The sequence below is a fragment of the Drosophila virilis genome, chromosome 4 (assembly GCF_030788295.1).
Source record: "Drosophila virilis strain 15010-1051.87 chromosome 4, Dvir_AGI_RSII-ME, whole genome shotgun sequence".
In the NCBI taxonomy this organism is placed as follows: domain Eukaryota; kingdom Metazoa; phylum Arthropoda; class Insecta; order Diptera; family Drosophilidae; genus Drosophila; species Drosophila virilis.
Genome location: NC_091546.1, coordinates 22,560,551 through 22,583,563, shown reverse-complemented (window position 1 = coordinate 22,583,563; position 23,013 = coordinate 22,560,551). Strand labels below are relative to the sequence as shown.

The 23,013-nt window shown below is 38.9% G+C and overlaps 1 protein-coding gene across 1 annotated transcript in view; it reads left to right on the top strand.

Annotated features, from left to right (window-relative positions):
• Positions 1-499: 499 nt before the first annotated feature.
• Positions 500-23,013, top strand: part of Ggamma30A (guanine nucleotide-binding protein subunit gamma-e) — a 49,185-nt gene continuing 26,671 nt past the window's right edge. The window contains 2 exon segments of the mRNA XM_002051076.4: positions 500-1,245; positions 22,022-22,163. Coding sequence (XP_002051112.2) covers positions 22,051-22,163 — 113 coding nt within the window. The 5' untranslated portion in view covers positions 500-1,245; positions 22,022-22,050.

The following is a 23,013-nucleotide window of genomic DNA, read 5'->3' as shown; positions in this document are numbered from 1 at the left end:
CATTTCAAATTGTCTCTGCAACTACCCTGACGGCTAAGTACACATAATATATGTATGTAGATAGTAAATAGATGTACCAAAAAAGCAATCATTTAAATGTTATGGCTTTTTGATATAATATGTATGGGAGTTTCATCCCCCTCTTCGCAACTACCCTTAGACATTAATGAGCCAAATATTGAATTGTGTGCGCTCTAAGTAGGGAGTAAGTATCGTAAACTCAATTAAATTTTCGTCTAGCATTCTAGTTCAATATAAAATTACCCCCCCACACACATCTACACGCAAGCAAACCGGCACCCCCGCTGGCTCAAACCCTCTCTGGGCACAGGTGTGCACTTGGACTGTTTCAAAGTTTTCGACCCGTTCCGGAACACTCAAAACTGCAAGTTGCACTCAAAAGCAACGACTCTCGACTGTTCCATTGCCGCGCGTTCCTCTCGTGGGTCGCCTTGGCGTATGCAACAGAGACGCCGAGCAGTCGCTCGTAGCAGGCAGCGGCAGCAGTTGCATTCGATTGCCAGCCATCGCCAGCAGTTAGCCAGAGCCAAAGCCAGCGACAGAGTAGCCAGAGTAGCCAGAGCAGGCAGCAGCCAGCAGTCAGCGTTAGCGCCAGCGTCCAACTGAACGGACTGAGGTTCCGTTCTGCATCGTTCGCATTCGCATTCGCATTCGCATTCGAATCAAATTTGGCACTCCACACATTCCACATTCATTCGCCATTCATTCGACATTCGCGCGCTCGCTTCTGGTTATTTTTATAGTCGGTCGAGCGAAATAGACTTGTGCTCGGGAACGTTGCCGCAAGCGTACCCCGCAGTCGTCTCTCTGTCGGTTCAGCTGCCTTTTGTTTGTTTGTTATTGTTGCCTTTGTTTATTGGTGCGTGTCTTTAGTTTGCGCTCGTTTGCTTTGAGCCGTTTTTTCGTAACTGAAGAGCGAGGCGAAGAACAGGAGTGCGACGAGGGCATAATTAAATTAAAATTTACTCACAAGACACTCACACACACACACACACACACACGGCAGAGGCAACTAATCACATTACCAGCCATCAGGCATTGACATCGACGGCGGCAGTCGACCAGCAACGGAACCAGAAGACATTCACAGTTTGTGTTGCATAGTTTTTGGCGCGCGCCATACACACGACATCTTAACGCAAATTGAAAACTTTCCATTTCGGACGTCCTAAGTTCAGGTGTACTTCCCAAGCGAAGCGATCAAATTATCAACTCTTCTGTCTGGTAAGTAAGATTTGAAAATATGAATTGAAAAGATCTATTAAATATAATATAAAACTGAAAATAGTTGCACATTTATAAATATATTTTCTGTACATTTCAACATAAAATATTACGCATATTCTAAAGCTCAAAACAAGAATCCCTTTAAATAAAATAGAAATTCAACAGAGGTGTGTTCTTTAGTCTTTATAAAGTTCCAAATAAAAACAGCCAGAAATCCAAATAAAGTCAAGATGAAGCTGAGATAGTATAGAGTTGATCTAAAATGTAAGTTAAAATTAGTAACAAGTATCAATTTAATGGAGTCCAAAGCATTGCTAAAATCTTTTAGATCAAAGCAAGAGGAAACATTCAATATTCAATGTGTTAATGATTTTTATCTTATTAATTATTTCCAAAACTTTGTCGTGTAACTGTGAATTGAGTATTAATGAGATTGATTGTAAATAAGTTTGATATTTATTAATATATGTTGCCTGATTGAAAAACTATATTTATCTTGCCAAAAAATGTATTATTAAGTTACACTTGATCAAATTGAATATTCCATTTCCTATGCGATAGCATTAAGGAGACCCCCGCTATAGACCATCGCATTTCCATTGTATCGCTGTTCATGTGTAACCACATTAAATGGCATTTTCAATTTCCTGTTGTCCTCATAAATCGCCTGGCAGTTTAAATTCCAGACACCAGCAATAAAAATAAAAAAGTTCTGAAATTGTCTGATGATTAAAATCCATGGCCGGCATTATTTACCTCAGAGGCTCCTTTGTACTTTTTTAATGAGTGAGCTTCGGCCCAAAATGTGCGCAATAAAATTGTCATTTACTCACGCAGGCAGTCTTTCAATAAATATTGCAGCGAGGTCCTGGCCAGGCCATTTGCTCTTTCCATTGTCCTGGTGCATCTGCGGTTAATGTACGCGAATTGTCCAACTGCAATTTACTGTTGTTCTGATATAAACGCAGATGTAGCTACATATGCGTATATATAATACATATGTATATATATATATATATTATTTTTGCTGCTGTCAGCGGCACGCCCCGAAACAACGCCCTCGGGCCGCGGCCAATTATTATTGCGCCATATATTTTTATATCTTTTATCTTAAATTCAATTAAAAAACATTTTGTAAGCAAAGCAGGCGTTTATATTGTCAATATACCCTGCATAAATATTTTTTTGATGTAGGGTATACGCAATCAAATATTCAAATGAATGTGTTTTAGTTGTTTAGCACTTTTAACGTTTTCTTTCCTTTCTTTTGTACTGCTCTTGATCACATTGAAATGTTATTATTTTTAATTTAATTCTTTTTAGTTTTGTGATTTGTAATACAAAAATGAATTGAATTGCTTGCATATTGTGGTGCTTGCTTGTTTATTTGTTTGTTGGTTGGCCGAGTGATGATTGAATTACACTCTCATTCACAAACACATTCATTCCATTACCATTCCCATTCGCTTTCACATTCACATTCACAGTCACAATTCCCCTTTCGCGTTTGTCCTGCTTCAATTATAGTGCAAAATATTTGCATTTCATTGCAAAAGACACTACTGGGAAGGGGGCGGGGCTTAAATTGTGGAGCCAATACTACGTGCCATTTGCTGAATTTTCGAGTACCTTTAGGTGCCGTTTTGCACGTCCAAATACCGAGTGCCTGGAATTAAACATGTTTCAATTAATTTTTAATTAAATGCGCAGTATTTTTTTAAATTCTTTTTATATGTAATAAACAATAAATGATAGACATGTGAGGGGATGCAGTTATCCGGGGGGACTTAAGCTGCGTGTATTTGTATTTGAATAGCAAATTATATTTTGTTTGTGAGCTAATTTCTTTTTTATTGCAGTTATAAAAGCTTGTAATCTCGGTAAAAAAATAAAATAAATTTGTTCATTTAATCCGTGGGATAATTAAATAGCTCAATTACGCGAATAGAATTTATGGTTAAAGTTTCAATTATCCTGTAAGCTATTAGTCATAATTATGCAGAAAAATTATTTTTATTCAAGCTTATTAAGCCATTTCTTTTTATTTATTAATTGCAAAACTTTGCTCGCATGCCAGCATGATCCATGTAGCCGCGAGATGCAAAGTGGTCAAAAGTTTTCTGTACATTTCTTATACCATTCAGAAAAGGTCTTCAGATTCAGATTTTCGCTTTTTTTGTTTCACTTCTTGCTTGTCGCATTTAAACATTTCCAATGGAGCCTCTTTTTACAGGGGTTCCCGTTAATTCTGACGGTTGTAGCAAATATGAATTTAAATTTCCAAAAAAACTTTCTAGAAAAACTTCTTATCCATTCTCAGTACTTATACTTATTGCTCCTTAACACTTCGATTCGATTTCATTTTCAATCTAAATTTCTTATCGCCCCTTAGTAAAGTTCGTATGCATAATTTAAAATGAAAAAAAAAAAAATTGATTTTCGCTGCGTCTGCAGTGGCCATTGGGCCATGACAATAACAATGTTTTCTTGCTGCAAGACACAGCCTGCATTTCCTGGTAAATGCGATGGCCTCTGCGCCTGTGAGGAAGACTCTTCAGACTTGAAACTCTGTCACTGAGCAAGCATTTTTTTTTTGTTATGCTTGAGCCAGCGCGTCAACAAATTATAATTGTATATAGAATAAGCGTGGTCTGCAAGCTGGGGTTGGGGTATGGTGGTGTCAGAGTTTGCGTGCGCTGTTCAAGTGTCGTAAAAAGTGCTTGGACAGGAAATTCTCATTTCAAGGCCTTCTGCTCTGGAGCACAGAGCGTTGTCGTCCGCGGCGTCAGCGTCGAGTGCTGGACAAGCTGACGTTTGGGGGCAAAGGCTGTTGCTTACAGAAAAGTATGTTAATAAAAATTTTAATTTATTGCCAAGCATAAAAAGTGGTAAAGTGCCGGGCCGTACAGTTCCCGCTCTCCACCTGTCTGTTCGCCTGCGCCGTTAAGTATGCAACGTTATTTTCGTTTTCATTTTCATATTTTCACATTTTCTGTGTGCTTTAACACGCACAAAACGCATTCGTTGCCGCGACAACTCAATGGCCCCTCCCCCAGCTTCGCACTTGTACCCTCAGCCCCATCCTTACCCGCAGCAGCTCCAGTTCCAACAGCTGGCGTCCGTAAGCTGGCCTTTGTTCCATCTCCTCGCTTGGCTCGGCCCTCAGTTCATCGCGCGTGTTCATCAATAACTGTTTCAAGTGGTTTTTGGCCAAGCCAGAAAGAAATGCACGCGATGTGCAGCAGCGGTAGCTGCAGCCGCGTTGCAAGCAAAGTTTAACCATGCCCCATAGGAGCCGCCCCACCGCCCCCGCGGCTGCAGTCTTCAAAATAGCTCGCGACGCGTCGGCGCCCACTTCAAAGTTCGATTTTCTGTATTGAAAATTGGCGTGTATTAGTTTCAACCAAGCCGCCTTGGAAAAATATGTGGCATGGCCCGATAGAGTGGCAAGCAGCCAGTGGAAGTGGGGGAGAGAGTGACAGTGGAAGAAGGGGTGTGCGTGTGTGTATGCATACCTTTTGCCATTCCTTCAATTAGGGTCAAGGCCCTAAATTGAAAAACCTTTAAGTCGGTTTACTTTAAATTCAAAGTTGTCAAATCAAAATTTTCAAAGGTTAAAACTTTTATTATTACCTTAGAGCCCAACTTTTGCGGCTTCAACCTTCCTCTGTTGTCCATATGCCCTTAAACATTGGCTTGAACGTTTCCAAGCAGTCGACTACGAACTGATTTTCTGAGCTGCCTTAATAACTCGATTACTTAGACAAGTTTCCCGTGTATTTAGTAGACAACGATTTTAAATATATAAAAGCAAAAATGCGCGCGGCAGAAAGTGTAAATGTTTGGCAAATTAAATATTGTCAATTTATTCTTAGTTAAACTTCTTAATGAGAATTCATTTACTGTGACTTAACTTTCGGAAAATATAAGAATTTAAAATAAACTATATCTGCTTAAGAAAGAGCTTATGTTATTTTAATTCTTGAGATATAATTCTATGAGCTTGTATTGTATCTATGATTATTGTATTGAAACAAAAATAGCATACATTTTTATTACAACACAGTTGACTTAGGCTTTATCATGGACAAACGTCAAACGCGATTTCTTTCAATAAGGCTGCATCGTCACATATGTAGTCTGTGGCTCTGGGGCGTCTCCTATGCCTTGTTTGGAGGAGGTCCTTAAAGAATCTTCTCTTCAGCCTCCTGACTACAAACTAAAAGAGATCTAAGTAACTTAATTAATAAGGAGGATCCTGGTTCAAGTCCTAGATGTGAAACTGCAATGCCCCTTTTAAAGTTCGTAGTGGCTAAATATAACTACACAAAATGAACTGAAAAGCCTAACAATATATATAATATGGATTGTCTTATTCAATTCATTTATTATTTGTTTCTGATAACCTTTTTCATATGGGATTTAAGGGTGCAGGCAAAACGGAACTGAACTGTAAATAGAAATCAATCTAACGTACAATAGTCCAAATTGTAAATTTAATACAATTGAGTTTATTTGGGCTGATAATATTTAATGCCAACCATGCGTCATTTATTTAATTTTGTTGATTAACTTATGCTTTTATTTATGTGCATGGAGAGCTCGAATGTATGCTACAAAATGCACAGGATGTAATTGTGTGATGTGTGCAGCACATAAATTCTGCTATTCAATAAATTTTTGGTATAGTTCACTTCGCATTTCATTGCGCCAGTTGCATTATAAATAACAAAAGCCCGTGCCGTGCACACATAAGTATCTGGCAACAAATTTGTGGGCGCACGACAACCGTGTACCACACACAGACACATAGACACACGCACGCACACACAGTCGAATCCGCAGGCCACTAAGCGGAAGTGCATTCACAAAATTTGCGCTCTACTTCCGGTTTCCGTGTGGTGTCTCTTTCTGCGGTGTCGGTAACAGTGTGTATGTATGTGTGTGTGTGTGTGTGTGTGTCTGTGTTTGCTGGCTGTGCAACGGCGTGGAAGTTTGATAAATTAAATTTTACAAGCAAGTCCTTTGGCAAATTATATTTTTGCTGAAAATTCTATAGTTTACGCTGAGAAGTCTTTTCGAACTAAAATACACTGCAGTAATGCAATTGTATTTAATGGTCCGATACGATCATATTTGACAAGTGCAAAGTGCAAATTTCGATGGTGAAAGTTTTTCGTAAATAAAAATGTGTACTGGTACTCAATACAATTTATTATCAATTATCAACCAATTATTATACTGTATTTCTGTATTTTTTAAATATAATACAAGGCATTTCATATTGGGACGTTGTGTACGACTTAAAAATATTTATGAATTTATTAATAAGTATATTAAGGAAAATTTATATTTTATATAATGCTTAATTTGGCGACCTTTGCATTTTCTTTCGAGTTTTGAATATTTAGTTAGAACCTTGAGTCGGTTATCTAACTATTTGAATATCTTATTTTTATTATATATATCATAAGTTGAATTAGGAAATGATTAAATAAGATAAGTGTAATTATTTCTTAGTTTTCATTAGTTCTAATTAGATACGAACCATTGAGCTAGAGAGATCCAAAATATAATATAAAGGATTTTAAGAACTAGCTAGATCGACTCAGTTCATCACTGGGAACTTTTTAATATATGTGCTAAGCCATTTAAAATTTATTAAAAGCCATTTATTTAAGTCCTTTCAAAGAGTAATTTATTTTATTTTTTTTTCAACTAAATAAATACCCCAGAGATAACGTGGGCAAGCGCAAATTATATATGAGTCGGCAAAAAAATCCGGGGAGCTGCTTCGTCTAATTAAAACTATAAATTATGCTCGTTTAAATCCATTTGGTTTTTTATTTCACTTTTTTTGCCTGCACTTTTAATTGCTATTTGTGCAACATATTAAAAGGGCAACAACAGTTGTCACAACAACAACAACAACAACAACAAGAACGGCAACAACGGCAACAATTATCGCTGGTGCCGTTGCTGAAGTTACGAAAGGCAGGGCGATGCATAATTTAACACCTGCACGCCCAAAACTAGGCCAAAATATAATCAGTGGGCGTGGCAGGAAAGCAAGCATAAAAAGACATCTGCGAATGCAGAAAAAACTGAACTATAAAAGTTTTTCCGACCAGCAAAATTATAAGAGCGCGTATGTAGCACATCCACAAAGCTTCCATGGGCAGGTGGCATAGTATTGGAGGCGTGGCAGCAACCAGCTACCAGCTACCGGCTACAGATAATTTCTTTGCCTTTTACATTGCAACGAGCATTTTCCCAATGTATTTTTCGCAAAGTTTCCGGTACGTTCGGCAGCAAATTTATTGAACCATGAAATGTTTGTGTACGTGTCTGGGCCGAGCCCGTAAAACGGATGCCGGAGCGGGACGGTGGGACGGCGGAAACGCGATGAGGGGGCAAGCGAGCAGCAGCGGATGCTACAGGAGACAGGAGGCTGCAATGTGAGGCAAGTGCAAAGCAGGAGGCGGCACGACAAATGCTTGTTTGTTGTAGCTTCAATTGATACCCTCGAGTTAGGGTTATGCGGGTTGGCATATTCTGCCATTTTGTTCTTAGGCAAACTTATTAAGGTAAGGCTTTTTTTTTTTTAATTTAGTAAGAGCCGTTTTTAAAAAATTCATTAAGTCTTTACAAAAAATTGTGAGCTCTTCAAAAGCGAATGCGAAATTCCATTGATAAAACAATGATAACATTCCTTTCTCGAGGGTGTGATGAGACTTGATTTCAATCTTTGCTTGAAGTCTGTTTACACCATTTTGGTTTCTTGATTAGCATTCTTTGAAGTTTATTAAGTTCACTTCGAACGTGAGTAAAATCTTACAAGAAGGGAATAGATGTTAGGCTTGTCTGTGTTACCATAACATCTGGTTCTCTGTAAAGCTCTTTATTTATTTATTTATTTATTTATTTATTAATGGTCGACAAAACGAGTGTCTTCCTCATTATTCAAAAGGTTGTACAATATAAGTATATTCTAAAAGCCTAGTTAAAGGATACAATTTTCTAAATAGCATCACCGACCGATGGAGGTGTTTTATTTGCCAGTCCGGCCAGCTGTGCCCCTTTTCACAGCTAATTTTGTCAGTGACGCTATTAGAGCCTACATCTAAGCAGAAGGTTGTAAGTAGGAAAAAAGTGATCTCAAGTGAAATTAAAAATAATCTTAATTTGCTAAATTAATAAAGAAAATACAATAAATAGGAAAAAAGAAAGTAAGAAAATTGTTAATAAAGTAAAGCAATGTAAGTTAGATAAAGAGTGTTAAGTGGATAGGACAAAGAGAAAAGTATTGGGAAATCACCGACACGGTGGGGGAAAATTTTTCAGCCTGTCCGGCTAGCTATGCCCCTGCTCATAGCTGGGAATGGTCAGCGACTTCCCGAAGGTATCCTGAAAGCAACGATTTTATTAGGGGTAGAGACAGTTCGGTAGAGAAAACGTGATGCAAACTATTATAATTTTTACATAGCACGCGAAAAGAATTGTGCATAGCGTAATCAGTTGTGCACGTAGATAGTAATAAGGGGCGATAATTTCTGGTTGGTCTAGCCGGAACAGAGAATTGAAGACGCCCTAGCAGAAAAGGAGAATCAATGTCGCCAATAATCAACTTATGTAGAAGGACAACACCGAGAATTGTCCTACGGTTGATTAACGACGGAAGGTTGAGAAGAAGCAGTCTGCTGGAGTAGGACGGCAACCGAAGATTAGGGTCCCAATTTAAACCTCGTAAGGCAAAAACATCATTATCTTCTAATGTATACAGTAAAATATATATTACTTTAAAATATATTACTTATTATTTATTAGAATGATCTACTGCTTGAACATAATTTATGAGTATATCTACAAACTGGTATTTAGAAGCTGTAGAAATCATCAATAAATTTCTACAAGATTTTTAGTTTAGTAGTAGCTTGTACACGATTTCAAATATGACAAATTTTATTTACCCGGCTTAAATAAGTAAAGAAGAGATACATTATCCCAAAACACTTAGATACATTTTACATTTGATACATTAAGCCAATCCTTAGAATTTAACTTTGGCGATCTGATTCCACTTAGCTTCGTCTTTAGCCTTTAACCCTAGACATAACTTAGGGCATTGTCAAGTCGTTGGCTTGCGACTTTAGATTATTTTTCCACTGGTTAGCAGTTGGCTTTTACTTGGCCAACATTGCTTAAAGCACCCCCGCACCGCCTGCATCGCCCATTTTGTTGTCTTCCGATTTTTTGTTCTTGTGGAAACTTTGCATCACTTTGGGTCATCGCCTGCTGCCTGCTTGGAAATTCGCTTGTTTTTGCTTTGGGAAATATTTAGTTGAAGTTTTTATTTAACGCATCAATGGCCACTTGGCTATTGGATCGTCCTGGTCGATTGCAGTGCCAAAGGGTTTGCCTCAACTTTGTTTGTTATTGTTATTGTCGACAGTTTTGTTGTTATAGTTGCTGTTGTTGTTGTTGTTGCTGTTGCCAGAGTTGCCACATGGCTCATAATTTTTCATTGGTATTTCAGTTTGCTTTTACAGCGTTTTTGCGCCATGAAAAATTGATGCCGGTTTCGATTTGATTGGATTTTGAAATGCTATCGAAGTAAATTAAATTTCATTGCATGAGAGATAGTGAGAACGCACAAGTTGGGGTGCTGAAATATATATTTATGTATATATAGGTTCAGGTGGCGCTTTAAAAGTTGCCAGCTAAGGGAAAGTTTCGTAATTGCTCTTAAATTTACTTGTTACTTGCGGTTTTCTGTTCTGCCTTTGAGGTAATTAATCTTGTGGCTTCACTTGCCAATTGACGTGGACTGCGGGGTCGGAGAAGAGTATGCTTTTGTTCTTTTCGTGAATTGGGGTAATAAATTGAGCTGCAAATGGGTGCAATAATTTCGTTGGGTAATGGATGATTTGTTTTGATGGGCGTAAACTTAGCGTTATGTATGGGGCATGCTTAAAACAATAGGAATTTGATATATAGCTTGTCAAACGGAATGAGCTGAAGAATATTTAAACAATTTGCTGAAAAACAACGTTGCCAGAAAGTTATTCTTATGCAGCAAATGACAAAAACTTTAACCAAGGAACTTTTTAGTAATTCTTCCCTAAATATATAGGATTATTTATTTTTATATCTTTCTTCTCATGTTGTCATTGCTTTTATATTATTTCTTAAACCAGTTAGTTTCATCGGGAATTAGGAATTTTTAAAACGAACTTTGGGCATAAACAAAAAAAAAAAATAGATTAAAAGAAATATAATACACTTATATTTGCAATAAAAAAATTTTTTTATTTTAAATTAAAGAAATGATGAACGGACCTAAGGAAATAAAATATCTAGAGCACTTTGTTGGGCTCAAAAAGATTTCTTGGCTTTTGCACGAAAACTGTTGTTAACAAACGTTGCATAAAAAGAAAAATCCATTCTCATAACGAACAGAGCACCCGACTTTCGCCACTTGACCAAAAAGCAATTATCGTGGCAACCTTTTTGCAGCGGCTACCACGCACAACAACAAACAATTGCACAAACTGAAGAGAGTTTCAGCCAGGGCCTAAACGAAGCATGAATCAAGTGAATAGCGGGCGTCGCTATTGACCTGCACTCGGGCCACAGCTAATTCAATTAAACCGTTTTTGCGAGTTTTTCGAGCTTTTGGCGAGTTTTGTGGCCACCGTCGCATTCACGAAATGAATTTCGGGGGCCTTGGAACTTGTTCACCTATTGATCGCTTATTCAATTATTTACGCCGTCATTTATAGACAGAGAGGAAGGAGGGAGAGAGGGCGAGAGCAGCCCAAACCGACACCAATTTGCCGCTGCCCCTTAACCAAACGTCAGACAAAAGGCGACAGCTGCCCCCAGCGTCTCATCCCGCGCCCATTTTGGCTTGCCTCGCCTCGTGCTGGAATGATGCAACTCGGCATTTCTATGGATGCTTTTCTGCAACGGCAACGTTTTCGCTCGCATTGCATTCCTTGGCAGAATGTATATCAATGTCGGGCGCGCCCTCCCACACCTCTCCCCCTCCGCCCATCACCCCTGCCCAGGCACACCCCCCTGATAGTGCGTTGCGCTTTTCGTGCCTCAATTATGTGTTTGCTCGCAAGCGAAGCACAAAATCGCAGCCTGGTCAAGGACCAAACAAAAAAAAACTGCCGTAAACTAAATTCAATTAGAGTCATTTTTTTTTGTCTGGCTCAGCTCTTGGCTCTTCCCTAGCTGTCACAATGGATTTGCATAGATCAAGGGCAAAGTGTGCGAGCGGATTTCCCCAGCCATTTGGCTGCAGAGACTGCAAAGTGCGGCTTCGAAGCGCATGAAGTATGGTCGGGGATTTGCAAATAGTTCGAACATTTGTAACATGTGTAAAAGCAACGGAAAGTCAACAAAAAATATTTGATTTGATTAAACGTCGCTGCGTTTGCAACAAGTGCGCTAAATGGATGCGGGCGTGCGGGCGGAGGGCGCTAAGTGATTGGGCGTGGCGGGCAGCAGCTGTGACAGCTGTTTATCCCACTCGGACACCGATTCACATCCTGATTCCGATTCAGATTGATTGTGCGTGGAGGGCAACTGCAAATTGCGATAAGTGATGCGAGTATTTGCAGTGGTCAATCCTAATGCTCTCCTACGTATTCGTTGATTGTGCGGCAAGTGGTCAGGGGGTAGGGTGGGAGAGGGTCAAAGCACTGCGTCTTCCACTAATGCGTTTGCGGCGTGTTTAATAAATGCTATGGTATTGTTAAATATTTCGCTCAGATCATAACAAATTGCATAAGCATTGCAAAGTTGGTTTTTTTCGATAGCGTTTATTATTAAAACGAAAAAGAATGCCTTCGGCACGTCGAAGATTTAATACCCTTATAATACATTTAAAATATAAAGACAGGAAGTTTATTCTACAACGATAATGTTTAATTTATTTGAACACAGAAAAGCAATAAGAATGAATTTAATCTGCTTTTTTAATTCACAAGACAAGTCCAAGACAAAGGTATTCAATTGACAAACATAAACTTTTCTTGTTTTATAGCCAAAACAAATAAATTTAAAATTGTTTTTGGCATGGAAATGTCAACTGTTTCTGGTTATAAAATATTCGCAAGTGCAGAAAAATCAATATATATTCATTTTGCATTTTCTCGAAATACAATACCTTGTGCACACATACCCCAAGCGAAATCTGATGCATTTTCGTTGCCTCTTATTTCGGAGAGCAAACTTTAAGGCTCTATGTAGATAACATTTTAATAAAATATATTAGCATTTGTTCAAGAGGCTAACAAAGTTGGTCCTTGCGCCATGTGCTGCAAACTAAGCCGACTAAGCTTTTAAGTATACCCATAAGGACAGTCTCACATAAATACTCGTACCCAGTGACACTCAATTAAAAACGCACGAAAAACTATATCTCAACTGTAATCAAAGTCTGACCTAAGAGAGTGTACGTGTGTTTATGTGTGTGTGTGTGTGTGTGTGTGTGTGGTTGTGTGTGTGTGCTAGCGAGTGTATGCTGTGCTCTGATATGGCGAATTTATGGCTCTTGCTTAAAGTAAATTGTATCGGATTTAAAACTAAGCACTCGACAGCAGCCACTAACTAAATGGCTGTCTGCGAGCTCAGTGCACGTATTTGTGTGAGTCTCTGTTTGTGTTTGTGTGTGCGTGTGTGAGGCTCCGTATGGCTGTGGCTGTGTGCTGGCAAGAACAACATAAGTAAATCCGTAAAGCAAGCATCAGCAGCAACAGCAGCCATGCAGCTGTTAAACTTTGCTGCATACTTTGCGGCGCTCTTAAATATGCAGACACGCACACTCAACACAGCCACACACAAACACAGACGCACATGCACGCACAACACGCACACTCACAGCTGCTGACTTCAATGTAATTCATTTTTGACATACGCACACACACCCATAGAGATGCAACGCGGCCCGAATAATGCGGCAGCTGGCATCTCTGAGTTACAGTGCTTTCTACATATTTACAACTTAATACCTTGCCCAATGTATGTGTGAGTGTGAGTGTGTGTGTGTGTGTGTGAGTGTCTGTGTGTCTGCTGGGGCTTAACTTTGCATGCTACAAATAATTAAAGCAGAAAAGAAGGCGCCACAAACTGAATGCTACAGATAGAAAAGGAGAGCTAGACCAGAAGAAAGAGACAGAAAGAGAGAGAGAGAGAGAGAGAGAGAGAGAGAGAGAGAGGGAGAGAGGCAGAGAGACAGAGAGAAACAGCTAGCTGAGCAGCTGGATGTGTCATCGTCATCTTCTCATAAAAGTCGCCCACTTCCTTTGATGCACTCCGCAAGGAGCACTAGCCAGAGCCATAGCCACAGCCATAGAAGCATCTACCACATCTTTTACAAAGTGTCCCCACGTTCTGTGTGTGTGTGTGTGTGTGTGTGTGTGCTCTCTAAATTGAATATTTTAATGCAAATTTAATGGCTGGGTTTTTGTGTCAGTGCTTACATTTAATTTTGCTCTCAAGTTTTTGAGGTGCCTTCCCCTGTGACACTTGTCGGCGCTCTGCTGTTTAGTTGTACATCTCTGTGTTCTTAGTTGAGTCGCTTAGAATTTAAGTACACGTCATTTGCAGGATAAAAGCGAGCAAACTTTATGACACATTTTCAGGGCAAGCTCCTTATCTTATATTTTTAAAGGTTTTTGTCCACTCGAGAGTCGTTGGATTATTTATTTGTAAGATCTTTCCTTTTGATTTTAACTAGTTTTTATATAATTTGTAGGTCATATTTTTAATTTGGTTTTCTGTATCAATTCATTTGAATAGTTCCTGTGACTATATCTAGTTTCTGCCTCTCGCTTCACTTGCCTGCCGTTACTTTCTTCAATTACAGGCATGGCCCTCTCGCTACTTCGTCTGACTTCCCGCCACTTCCTGATACAGCTTCTCGCTGCTGCCAATTCTCATTATAATCTTTCAGCTTCTTATTGCTTGGCTGTTGCATTGGCTGCCTTCCGCTATTGTTTCCCATTTTAGGCTCTAGTTGCTATCATGCATGGCTGTCTCTCGTCTTTGTTACTCATAATTGATTCTTACTTCCTTGTTTTCTCGTGAATTTTTCCCGTTTTTATCTCTCGCCATTGTCTTTCGTCATTGTCTCTCGTCAGTGTCCCTCGTTGTCTGCTCTCGTCGCAAAATCTGCGTGCTATCTGCCTTGAATGTTTCGCATTTTTTCTATGTTCATCCCTACCTATTTTTGGCTCTCGCTAAGCTTATTTATGCACTCCTTTCACTTTAAAAACTTTGCTAAATTTATTCTAAGTAGTGTTCTGTTATATACTCAGTAAAATATTTCCTTTACCTATATCTATGTATATAATTGTTAGCTCTTCTTTTGTTTGCGATATCTGTCTTCAACGATTTAATGCAACTGTCAGCCGTATTTTTTTATTGTCCTTATTCCATTCGTTGAAACTTGAACACATAAATTGATGTGCTCTTTTTATGTCTTTGTTCCGGCCTCTAGTACACCAATGCTGGTCTTGTTCTCCTCTAGCTCCTGTTGCCCCCACAGGGCCAGATAACTATTATTATCGTATTTTTTCTGTCGAGCAATCTATCTGCCAATGTGGTACGGTCCCCGATTCGTTCAATATCCCATCACCTGCAGCACGCGACACTCATGCTACGATTATGCAATATCCCGATAGTCTCCGGGCGAGTCAACAAATGGACCCCAGTGTACAGTGTGTACAGACAGAGAGAAAGAGAGAGAATAGAAAGAGAGAAGCTACTGAAGTGTCACATGAAACGCGCTTAATTGCATTTTTTGTAGCCCCACTTTTTGCTGGTCCTGCCATCAACTGTTTGCCATTGTCGGCAAACAGACGACAAACAGATAAACAAAGTGCGGCGCAATAAAACGGTTGCAAAATGGTTCCATCTTCCATCTTTCATCTCCGGCTGATTGGGACTCCTCCTACATGCGGCCACTGGTTAGGTCAGGTCGTAAATTTAATAGCCATTGGGCTCGCCGTGGATCGTTTGATTTATGCGATTCGCCAGACAAACTTGGCAAACTTCTTTAAATGCCATAACTTACACAAAGTTTTGCGCTCACTGTGCACCTCATTCCCATAACAAGTAAATTTACTTGCTCGAATAATGAAATACCCTGGCAAAGGGCACAAACTAGTATATGCAATTTTTATAGGTCCTCAATATTTAATAGGATTTATGTTAACTTATTAGTTTTTGTAGTGAAGCAAATTGACTTAAATTAGTTTTAGTTATTAATTTATAACAATTTCAAGTAGTTGTCTTCTATTTTGAATGAAATGGATAAAACGTTCTGTAAGCATTGTTCTCCAGGGTGACTTGGCTCGAGACAAATCTTCAAATATCAAACAAGTATAAAAGAAAACATTTCCTAGCTTAGGATCATTTTGGTAAAATATATTTATATGTAGCTTGATGACTTATGACAATACTCCACAGTTATCCTCCGTTGTTTCTTTAAACTCGTATTCTAGCTTCATTGTTATTTATATAGACGAATCATAGATAATAAGAATAACATTTGTGCTTTTACTTAGCATTATATTGCTGATTTTCAAATAATTAAACAGTTTTCCTCTCTGTTTACCTTAGTTAAGAGTGCCGCTTCAATTAAATAGCTCATACAATCATTAATATACATTTTTTATGAATTCATGCCCTTCATGGTTAATTGCAAACAATGCATGCACAGTATGAAGCTTGTTAGCTAATGCCTTTAGGCTATTTTCACAATAGAATATTTATTAAATGAATGCATAGGACCCGAGTGCTTATGCTGTGTAGGCTGTTAAAAATTAATTCGATATTAGGCAACACATGGCCAAGGTATAAATCACGTATACGCCGCTTGGAGCGTGCCGCAGGAACTGCTGTGGACTTTGTGGGCGTTGCATAAGCGACTTTGTTTGCATTGTTTGCGGGCCATAATTTAACACATTTTGCGGCTGACGGGGCACGCTAATAAGTCCGGTTAACCGACCACGGATCCGGCAACTAATGTACCAAGTCGCCCGCACACGCTAATGGCAAATCGCGAACGTATTTTGTGCTTAAATTATTTAGCTCCGCAAATTGATGCTGCGAGTGTGGCCTGAAACACTTGACTGCTGCACATTGTTGCAGCTGCATTTTGTGGTTCGCTGGCTTTTGTTGGTTTCCAAAGTTTTCGAGTTGAAAGTTTTCTGCAAATTGTCGTCGTCGAGGCGTGCAACTCAGCTCTGAAGTGCCGCCAAAGGTAGCCGAGTATTCGGAATGAAATTTTGTTAATGACTCTATAAACATTTGTTGCACAATGTGGAATTGTTTTCAAAACTAGTACGTGACGATTCAAACGAAAATAGTCGCTTTTTGCTAAATTTCAATTCAAGATGCTTTCAACTTTTTTTTTTTTGTGTTTACGAAGTTTTCTTGTGCTAAAGCGTATCTGAAATTATTAATTCGAATTATTTAAGCTCTTTGAGATTGTTTTTACCAATCTTTGGCACCTATTTCTTTTTATGGAATGAATGATAAACCTACGGTTCCACCCTGACTCGTACTTCTCAAATTTTGACTATTATTATTTTTTATTTAAAAATAATATTCAGCTGATTTAAGCGAAATTTTGTATCCAAGCGATTATTTTTGTTATTATTCATATACATTTTTTTATTGCATTATTTTTTGTGTTCATTTATTATTATTTCCTTAATTAATTCTTATATTAATGTTAGGTCAGAAACAAGTGTTTACAGCTCAAGCAAGTTGAGGCAAAGAGCAAGTTACGACGTTGCAGTCGAATTCAGCCGACTGCACGATACCGTGTTCGCAGTGTGATAACAGCATATAATTAATTAAAAAGACTTTTTGCTCATTATGTAGTTCGTTCTTAAACTGCAATCCAAATGAACGTTAAAAATGTCGAACTTAAGAGGAAGACTTAATCTGTCTGCAAACTATTGGTACTCTACAACTGTAGGATATATAACATTATACTGACATTGCACAGAACTTATACTTATACTCTTTTCCACCTTCTGAAGAGAGTTTAACAAGCATTTAATCTCCTGCTTCTTGCTGTGATCGACAAATCTCCTTTTGATTTTTGCCTCTCAATTGGCGCCTGACCTTGTTTAAGTCTTAACTTGTCGCTAGGCATTAGCTTCGGTTCTTAATTCGCTTTTCTCTTCTCGTTTCGCCAACTGAGAAAATCGCAAAAAGCTTTAATCTTTTCTTTTTTTTTCTAGTTAAGCTTTTCATTCATTATTCAGTTTTCACTATTTATTTTGCCTATTTTTTTTTTTTGCTATTTTTCTGACTGCATCTTGATTGATTTCTTTACGCACTTTAAACCTATTTTTATTGAATTTTTTGTAGCTCTGTTTCTTGCTTTACTTCTCACTTCGCTTTGTAATTCTTTGCCAGAGGCATATTTTAAGTTGAATAGCCATAAGCTGGCAATTTCCATACAATACCTGGCATTTATGAAATTGACAGGCAGCTTGCGGCCAACTTTGAGAGCCTCATCAAAGTCCTTACACAAAATAAAATGAAAGAATATTATCGCATTTATACTTAAGCTAACAAGCCAAAATTGTGGCTCAAAGCCATTTTATTTTTCTTCTATATGATTCAGAAGCGGCCCCAGTTGGACACATTTTGGCTAATGCCACTTATATTAACAATTTTAGACGACGCCTTTGGGCTGCACAAAAAGATGAGAAAATAAAATGAAACCACAAGATGATGCTGAAAATTGTGTCCAGGCACAAAGTTATTTTCAAGTGCTGGGAAAATGTTTGAAATACACTCGGTACTTGATAATAAATAAAATATATACATTTTTCCTAAGCCAGACTCGTCTGCACACTAGAGTGCATAAATACCATATATATATATATTTTTATATATATGTATATAACAAATATATGCTTGATTTCTATGGCTGACTAACTGGCTGACAGCAGCCGGCTGCCGGTTGACAATTTGTTTTTGTAGTCGGACTTGCGGGAACAATAACAGCAACAACAGCTACAGGACACCAACAACAATCAAAAAAGAAAATCACTTGACTTTTCCCAGTTGTCCTTGTCGCTTGCAGAGCACGAGAAGCCAAGAGCCTGGGAAAGGGGTGCCTTTTAGAGGAGGGAACTTTGGATTGTGTTACTGGGGGCGGGTGTCAAAAACTTGAGCGCCTGTTGACACACACGCGAAACACTCAAGCGCTTTTAAGGAGGGGGCTAGGAAAACTGCAGACCGTGTGGTATAGGGCTTGGGCGCTTGGAGGGGGAATGAAGCCGAGGAGGGGACCACCGCTTGTAACCGCCAAAAACATTTTGCTAACGATTTATGTCCGTTGCATGTTCTCCGCCAAAAGCTGTAAGATAAATTTTTGCAACTTTTTCAGTTGCAGCCACTGTGCCACATCCACGGCTCCTGCAGCTCCTGCGGCTCCTGCTGTGTCTGTGCTTAATGGCGCATCCTATTCTCCGGGTCACATGTCAGCTGATGGCGTCTCTAACCAGACGCCTGCAATTGCTGCAAGCAATTAGTTTAGATTTCTCTTGCGTTCAGCCGAGGTCCAACTAGATTGCAGCCACTTCTTATACATGTCCTTAACACAAAAGTAGGCAACCGGGTGCTATAAAAATATATGGAGATGCCTGAATGCCAAAGCGGGCCCTTCTCAGGCAGCCCATATAATTTAAATGCTTATATTATTTTATTTCATCTGTACAAGTATTACGAAATGCAGAAATGCACATAGTGAATTTTGTGTAATTGTAATTATTTTATTTATATTAACAACCGAAAAATAGTTCTTGAAGAATTCCAAATTTCCATATCAAATTTATCTCGCAATATTTTTCGCATCAATTATGTAGTCAGACACTTGCTATCTATAACCAATTTTTGCATTTTCTGAACTTTTCGTTTGGCCCAATAATTCCCAAATAGTTTCTGGCAATTAGAGCTTGTTCTGTTTGCTAGAAACATGCTGACTTCTTTACACATCAAAAGGACACTGCTGGACGGCATGTGGTAACAGGCAGCGAATGGGAAACCTACAGTAAAACTTTTAATTAAACCAACTTTAAGCTTTTAGTGCTGCTGGTCAGGGCTGTCAGCACGTAAGCACAGCAGGCAGGACACATATTTTACAACGGCAACAGGGGGCGTCGGCGGGGCGAGGTGTCTGGCAAAATGCTGTTGAGGCACAAGCCAACATTAAATCTGGGCTTTTACAACAAATTTCACCATTAACACTTTGGCCAGTGCTTAAAGCAGATGTAATGTGAAATAAAGAAAAAAACAAAAAAAATCAACAGCCCGCAGGCAACACAGCTGCTCAGCAGCTTGGCTTAAAGCCTAAAATCCTTGCCCAAGAGCTCCATAGCACTGTGGAGCGGCAACCGCTGTCAGCTGTCCAGCGAAGCGACAAAAAATGATGTGCATACATTGTGAATGGAGCTGGCCATTTGGCCAAGGGAAGCAGCAGTACACGGAAAAGCTGGCCAACTAGCCGGGTTCGTCCCTTTTGTATTTTCAGTTACACCTACAAAAGCGACAGCTGTGCATCATTGTCCACGCCCCCCGCTTCAGTCTTGGTCGTTGGTGTCAAATTCGAGCCTGGCGGTCGGGGGATGGTTCGGCTCACTGGACATAGGAAGTCAACTCACAGCAATGCTGTTGATTAAGGCCGAAGTTCGGTCCCCACCTTTTGGGAGCTCATTTTGGGTAGCAACCTTCTGCTTGCGGTTTACAGCTGTCTGTCCGCTGTCAGACCCGCAGAAACTAAGGGTCTCAGCCCATTCGACAACCTCAATATTGTCTACTCTCCTATGTTGCGGCTCTTTTATTTGAGTTTGGTATTAGTTCATGATGATGAGACAGTCATTCGGTTTTGACGATGTCTATATTATCAAAATTTGTGGCATTTCGTAGGGATACTCTCGCATGCGATAATTGTGATTCTAACAGCTATCATTAACAGTTCTGTTAATGGTGGTTTGTGTCCGCGCTAAGGGCAACAGCGGCTGTTAATGCTAGTCGTGCGTGTTCTGCTACTTAACAGAGTTCCGTTAACTGGAGAGTAGGAAAGAATTAGGCCGAAATAAAATTTAAAAAAGAAATAAGTTATTTCATATAACTAAACATATTTTATTATTTAATTTATTTGATATACTCGCTTTAATTATTTGAAAACCGTTCAGCGTTCTTAAAGAGATACTACCTATATAAATGATTTTCATAAAATAAATAAAAATAAAAAAGGTTGGTAAATTATTTCATATAATTTGTTGTATATATTTACACTATGCTAAAAGATTTCCGTCAACTAGGCTATTTTGTTGATTAAAAAAATGTGTATTAAATATAATTTTAATGAAATATTAAATAATTGAATGCTCGCCAAAACCAGCATTAAATTTATAAATAACAGTAATTCTATTCTTGCTCCTAGTTTAGTTTAATTTTCTTTTAAAGTTTCTGTTTTCTTGTTTTTATTTTTGCTTTACATGTATGTTTGTTTGTAATAACAAGAAGTATGAAAATTTAAAGTAGAACAAATAGAAAATATTGAAAAATGTTTTTTCCAATGTCATATAATGTGAGCATGAAAAAAGCATAAAAATGAGTGCCTTCGAGTTAATACATTATTTCATAATACTTTAATAGAACTTATCCGTCGCAAATCATTTTGTTCTGCAAATATTTAGTAATGTGCTTAAATATCCAAAGATTGATTAATATATTTATATAAATTTTTTGTTGTTTACCGACATTTCTCCCAAATTTCCTTTGCACTGACGGCGTCTTTTGCCATTTAATTTATCTGCAAAAACCGGCAATAAATACGCTTAGTTAAACAATTCGCTGTTAACAAAAATTAATTGTCCTACAACACGCAGCATTTTCTCACTGCCTTTATTCAATTTTCGCACTCATCCCCTAATTTCGGGACCAAAAAAATGTGACACGCTGCTTTTATTTATGACGAGGCGAGCTAACAAAAACAAAAATCGGAAAATAAAATCCGTCTTCACTAAATAAACAAAGCACAAGTTTCATAAATTACAGCATGAAAGCCGGTCAAGCAGGCTCGCGAGAGAGAGGGAGAAAGCAAGATGGGGTGTGAGAGTGAAATAGAGACGGTGGAGGTGAGGGAAAGGCAGCGCGTGGGGCAGCTGCGTGCTTGGCTCAGCTGTTTTTTGGGAATTTCGCTTTTGGTTTGACGTTTTTTAAGTTTTCGAGCGCGCCGCGCCCTTTTATTTTTGGCTGCATATTTTGCTCTCTGGCCAGACGGAGGTAAACAAATGTATTTTGGGCCGTTTAACAGCGACGACAAAGAACCGTTTTATAGCATGCTTTCAGGCGGCGCTGTTAAAACGTCACTCTCATTATTTTACTCTCTCTCTCTCTTGCTCTCTCTATTGATTCGTTGTGCACAGTGCGCGCAGGCGTCAGCTGAGCTGTAAACGCCAGACACCGGCCATAAACATACAGGGTGTTCGGCAAACCAAAACAAACCTTCAGCAACCCCTAAACCAACCCCGCATAAACAAATACAAAGCTGGCAAACAAGCACTGGGTAAAGCCAAGCGTGCTGGGCTGATTGAGGGGGTGGGCTGATGGAGAGTGCGAGAGTAAGAGAGAGGGAGAGAGAGCGAGAGCTAGAGTACAGCCTTGCAGCTTTTATAGCATCGGGTAACATTTCGCTAACTGTTGTTCTCTGTTGGCTTTGCAGGGGTGGTATGTGGATAAATTTTAGCCGCCATGGATCCCAGTGCTCTACAAAACATGGATCGGGACGCATTAAAGAAGCAAATCGAGAATATGAAATATCAGGCCTCCATGGAGCGCTGGCCGTTATCTAAAAGCATTGCTGAGTAAGTATACAAATAATAAAAATAACAAGTCATTATTGTGAACAAGTGTGTTTATACTACAGTGCAAAAGTTAATTTTAATATATATAAAAGCAACACGCACAACAATTTTTGACTGTCTGCCAAAACGCGTGTGCTAAATGTGTGACTGTGTGTGTGTATGACTGTATCGCTCTGTGTGCGTGTGTGTGTGTGTGAGTTTCTCTTGTGAGTTTACCAAAAAAACGTTGCGAACTCAGGTTTGTCTAGACGCGCGTCCCAGGCAGCAGTTTGATGCTGCCACCCAGTTGACACAGTGCTTGCCTAAAATATTCATACACGTGCCTCACCCGCAGACCAAGACTCAGCGACAACACCTGAGCTGAAGTGTCCGTCCGGCTGTGTTGTTTGCATTTGTTAAATATTTACTGTTGCTGTTCTTGTTGTTGTTGTTGTATCTTTGTTGTTGCCACGGTTTCTCATCTCCTCACAATAAGCGACTTTTGCCTTTCAAACTGCCTTCAGTTAACTGTCTTTTTACATACTTTTATGTGTGTATATGAGTGTGTGTGTGTGAGTGTGTGTGTAGACAGCGACTAGACGAAGTTCCGTGGGGCACCAGCAATTTCTTTGAGCGAATACGTATGAATATACTCGTAACACACTGTCAAAATAGGGCAATGCTAAAATCCGTCGGTAATTTGATTTCTGTTGTGAGCTCTTTATTTATTCGTTTAGGCATAAAAATAGGTTACCGTCAGGTAAAAATATTTCTTAAACGTATTTTTTTTTTCCAATCCAAGTAACATTCGAAACACTTAAGTTCAGCTCAGTACCAGCTATTCAGACTTTGTAATAAAATATAACATAAA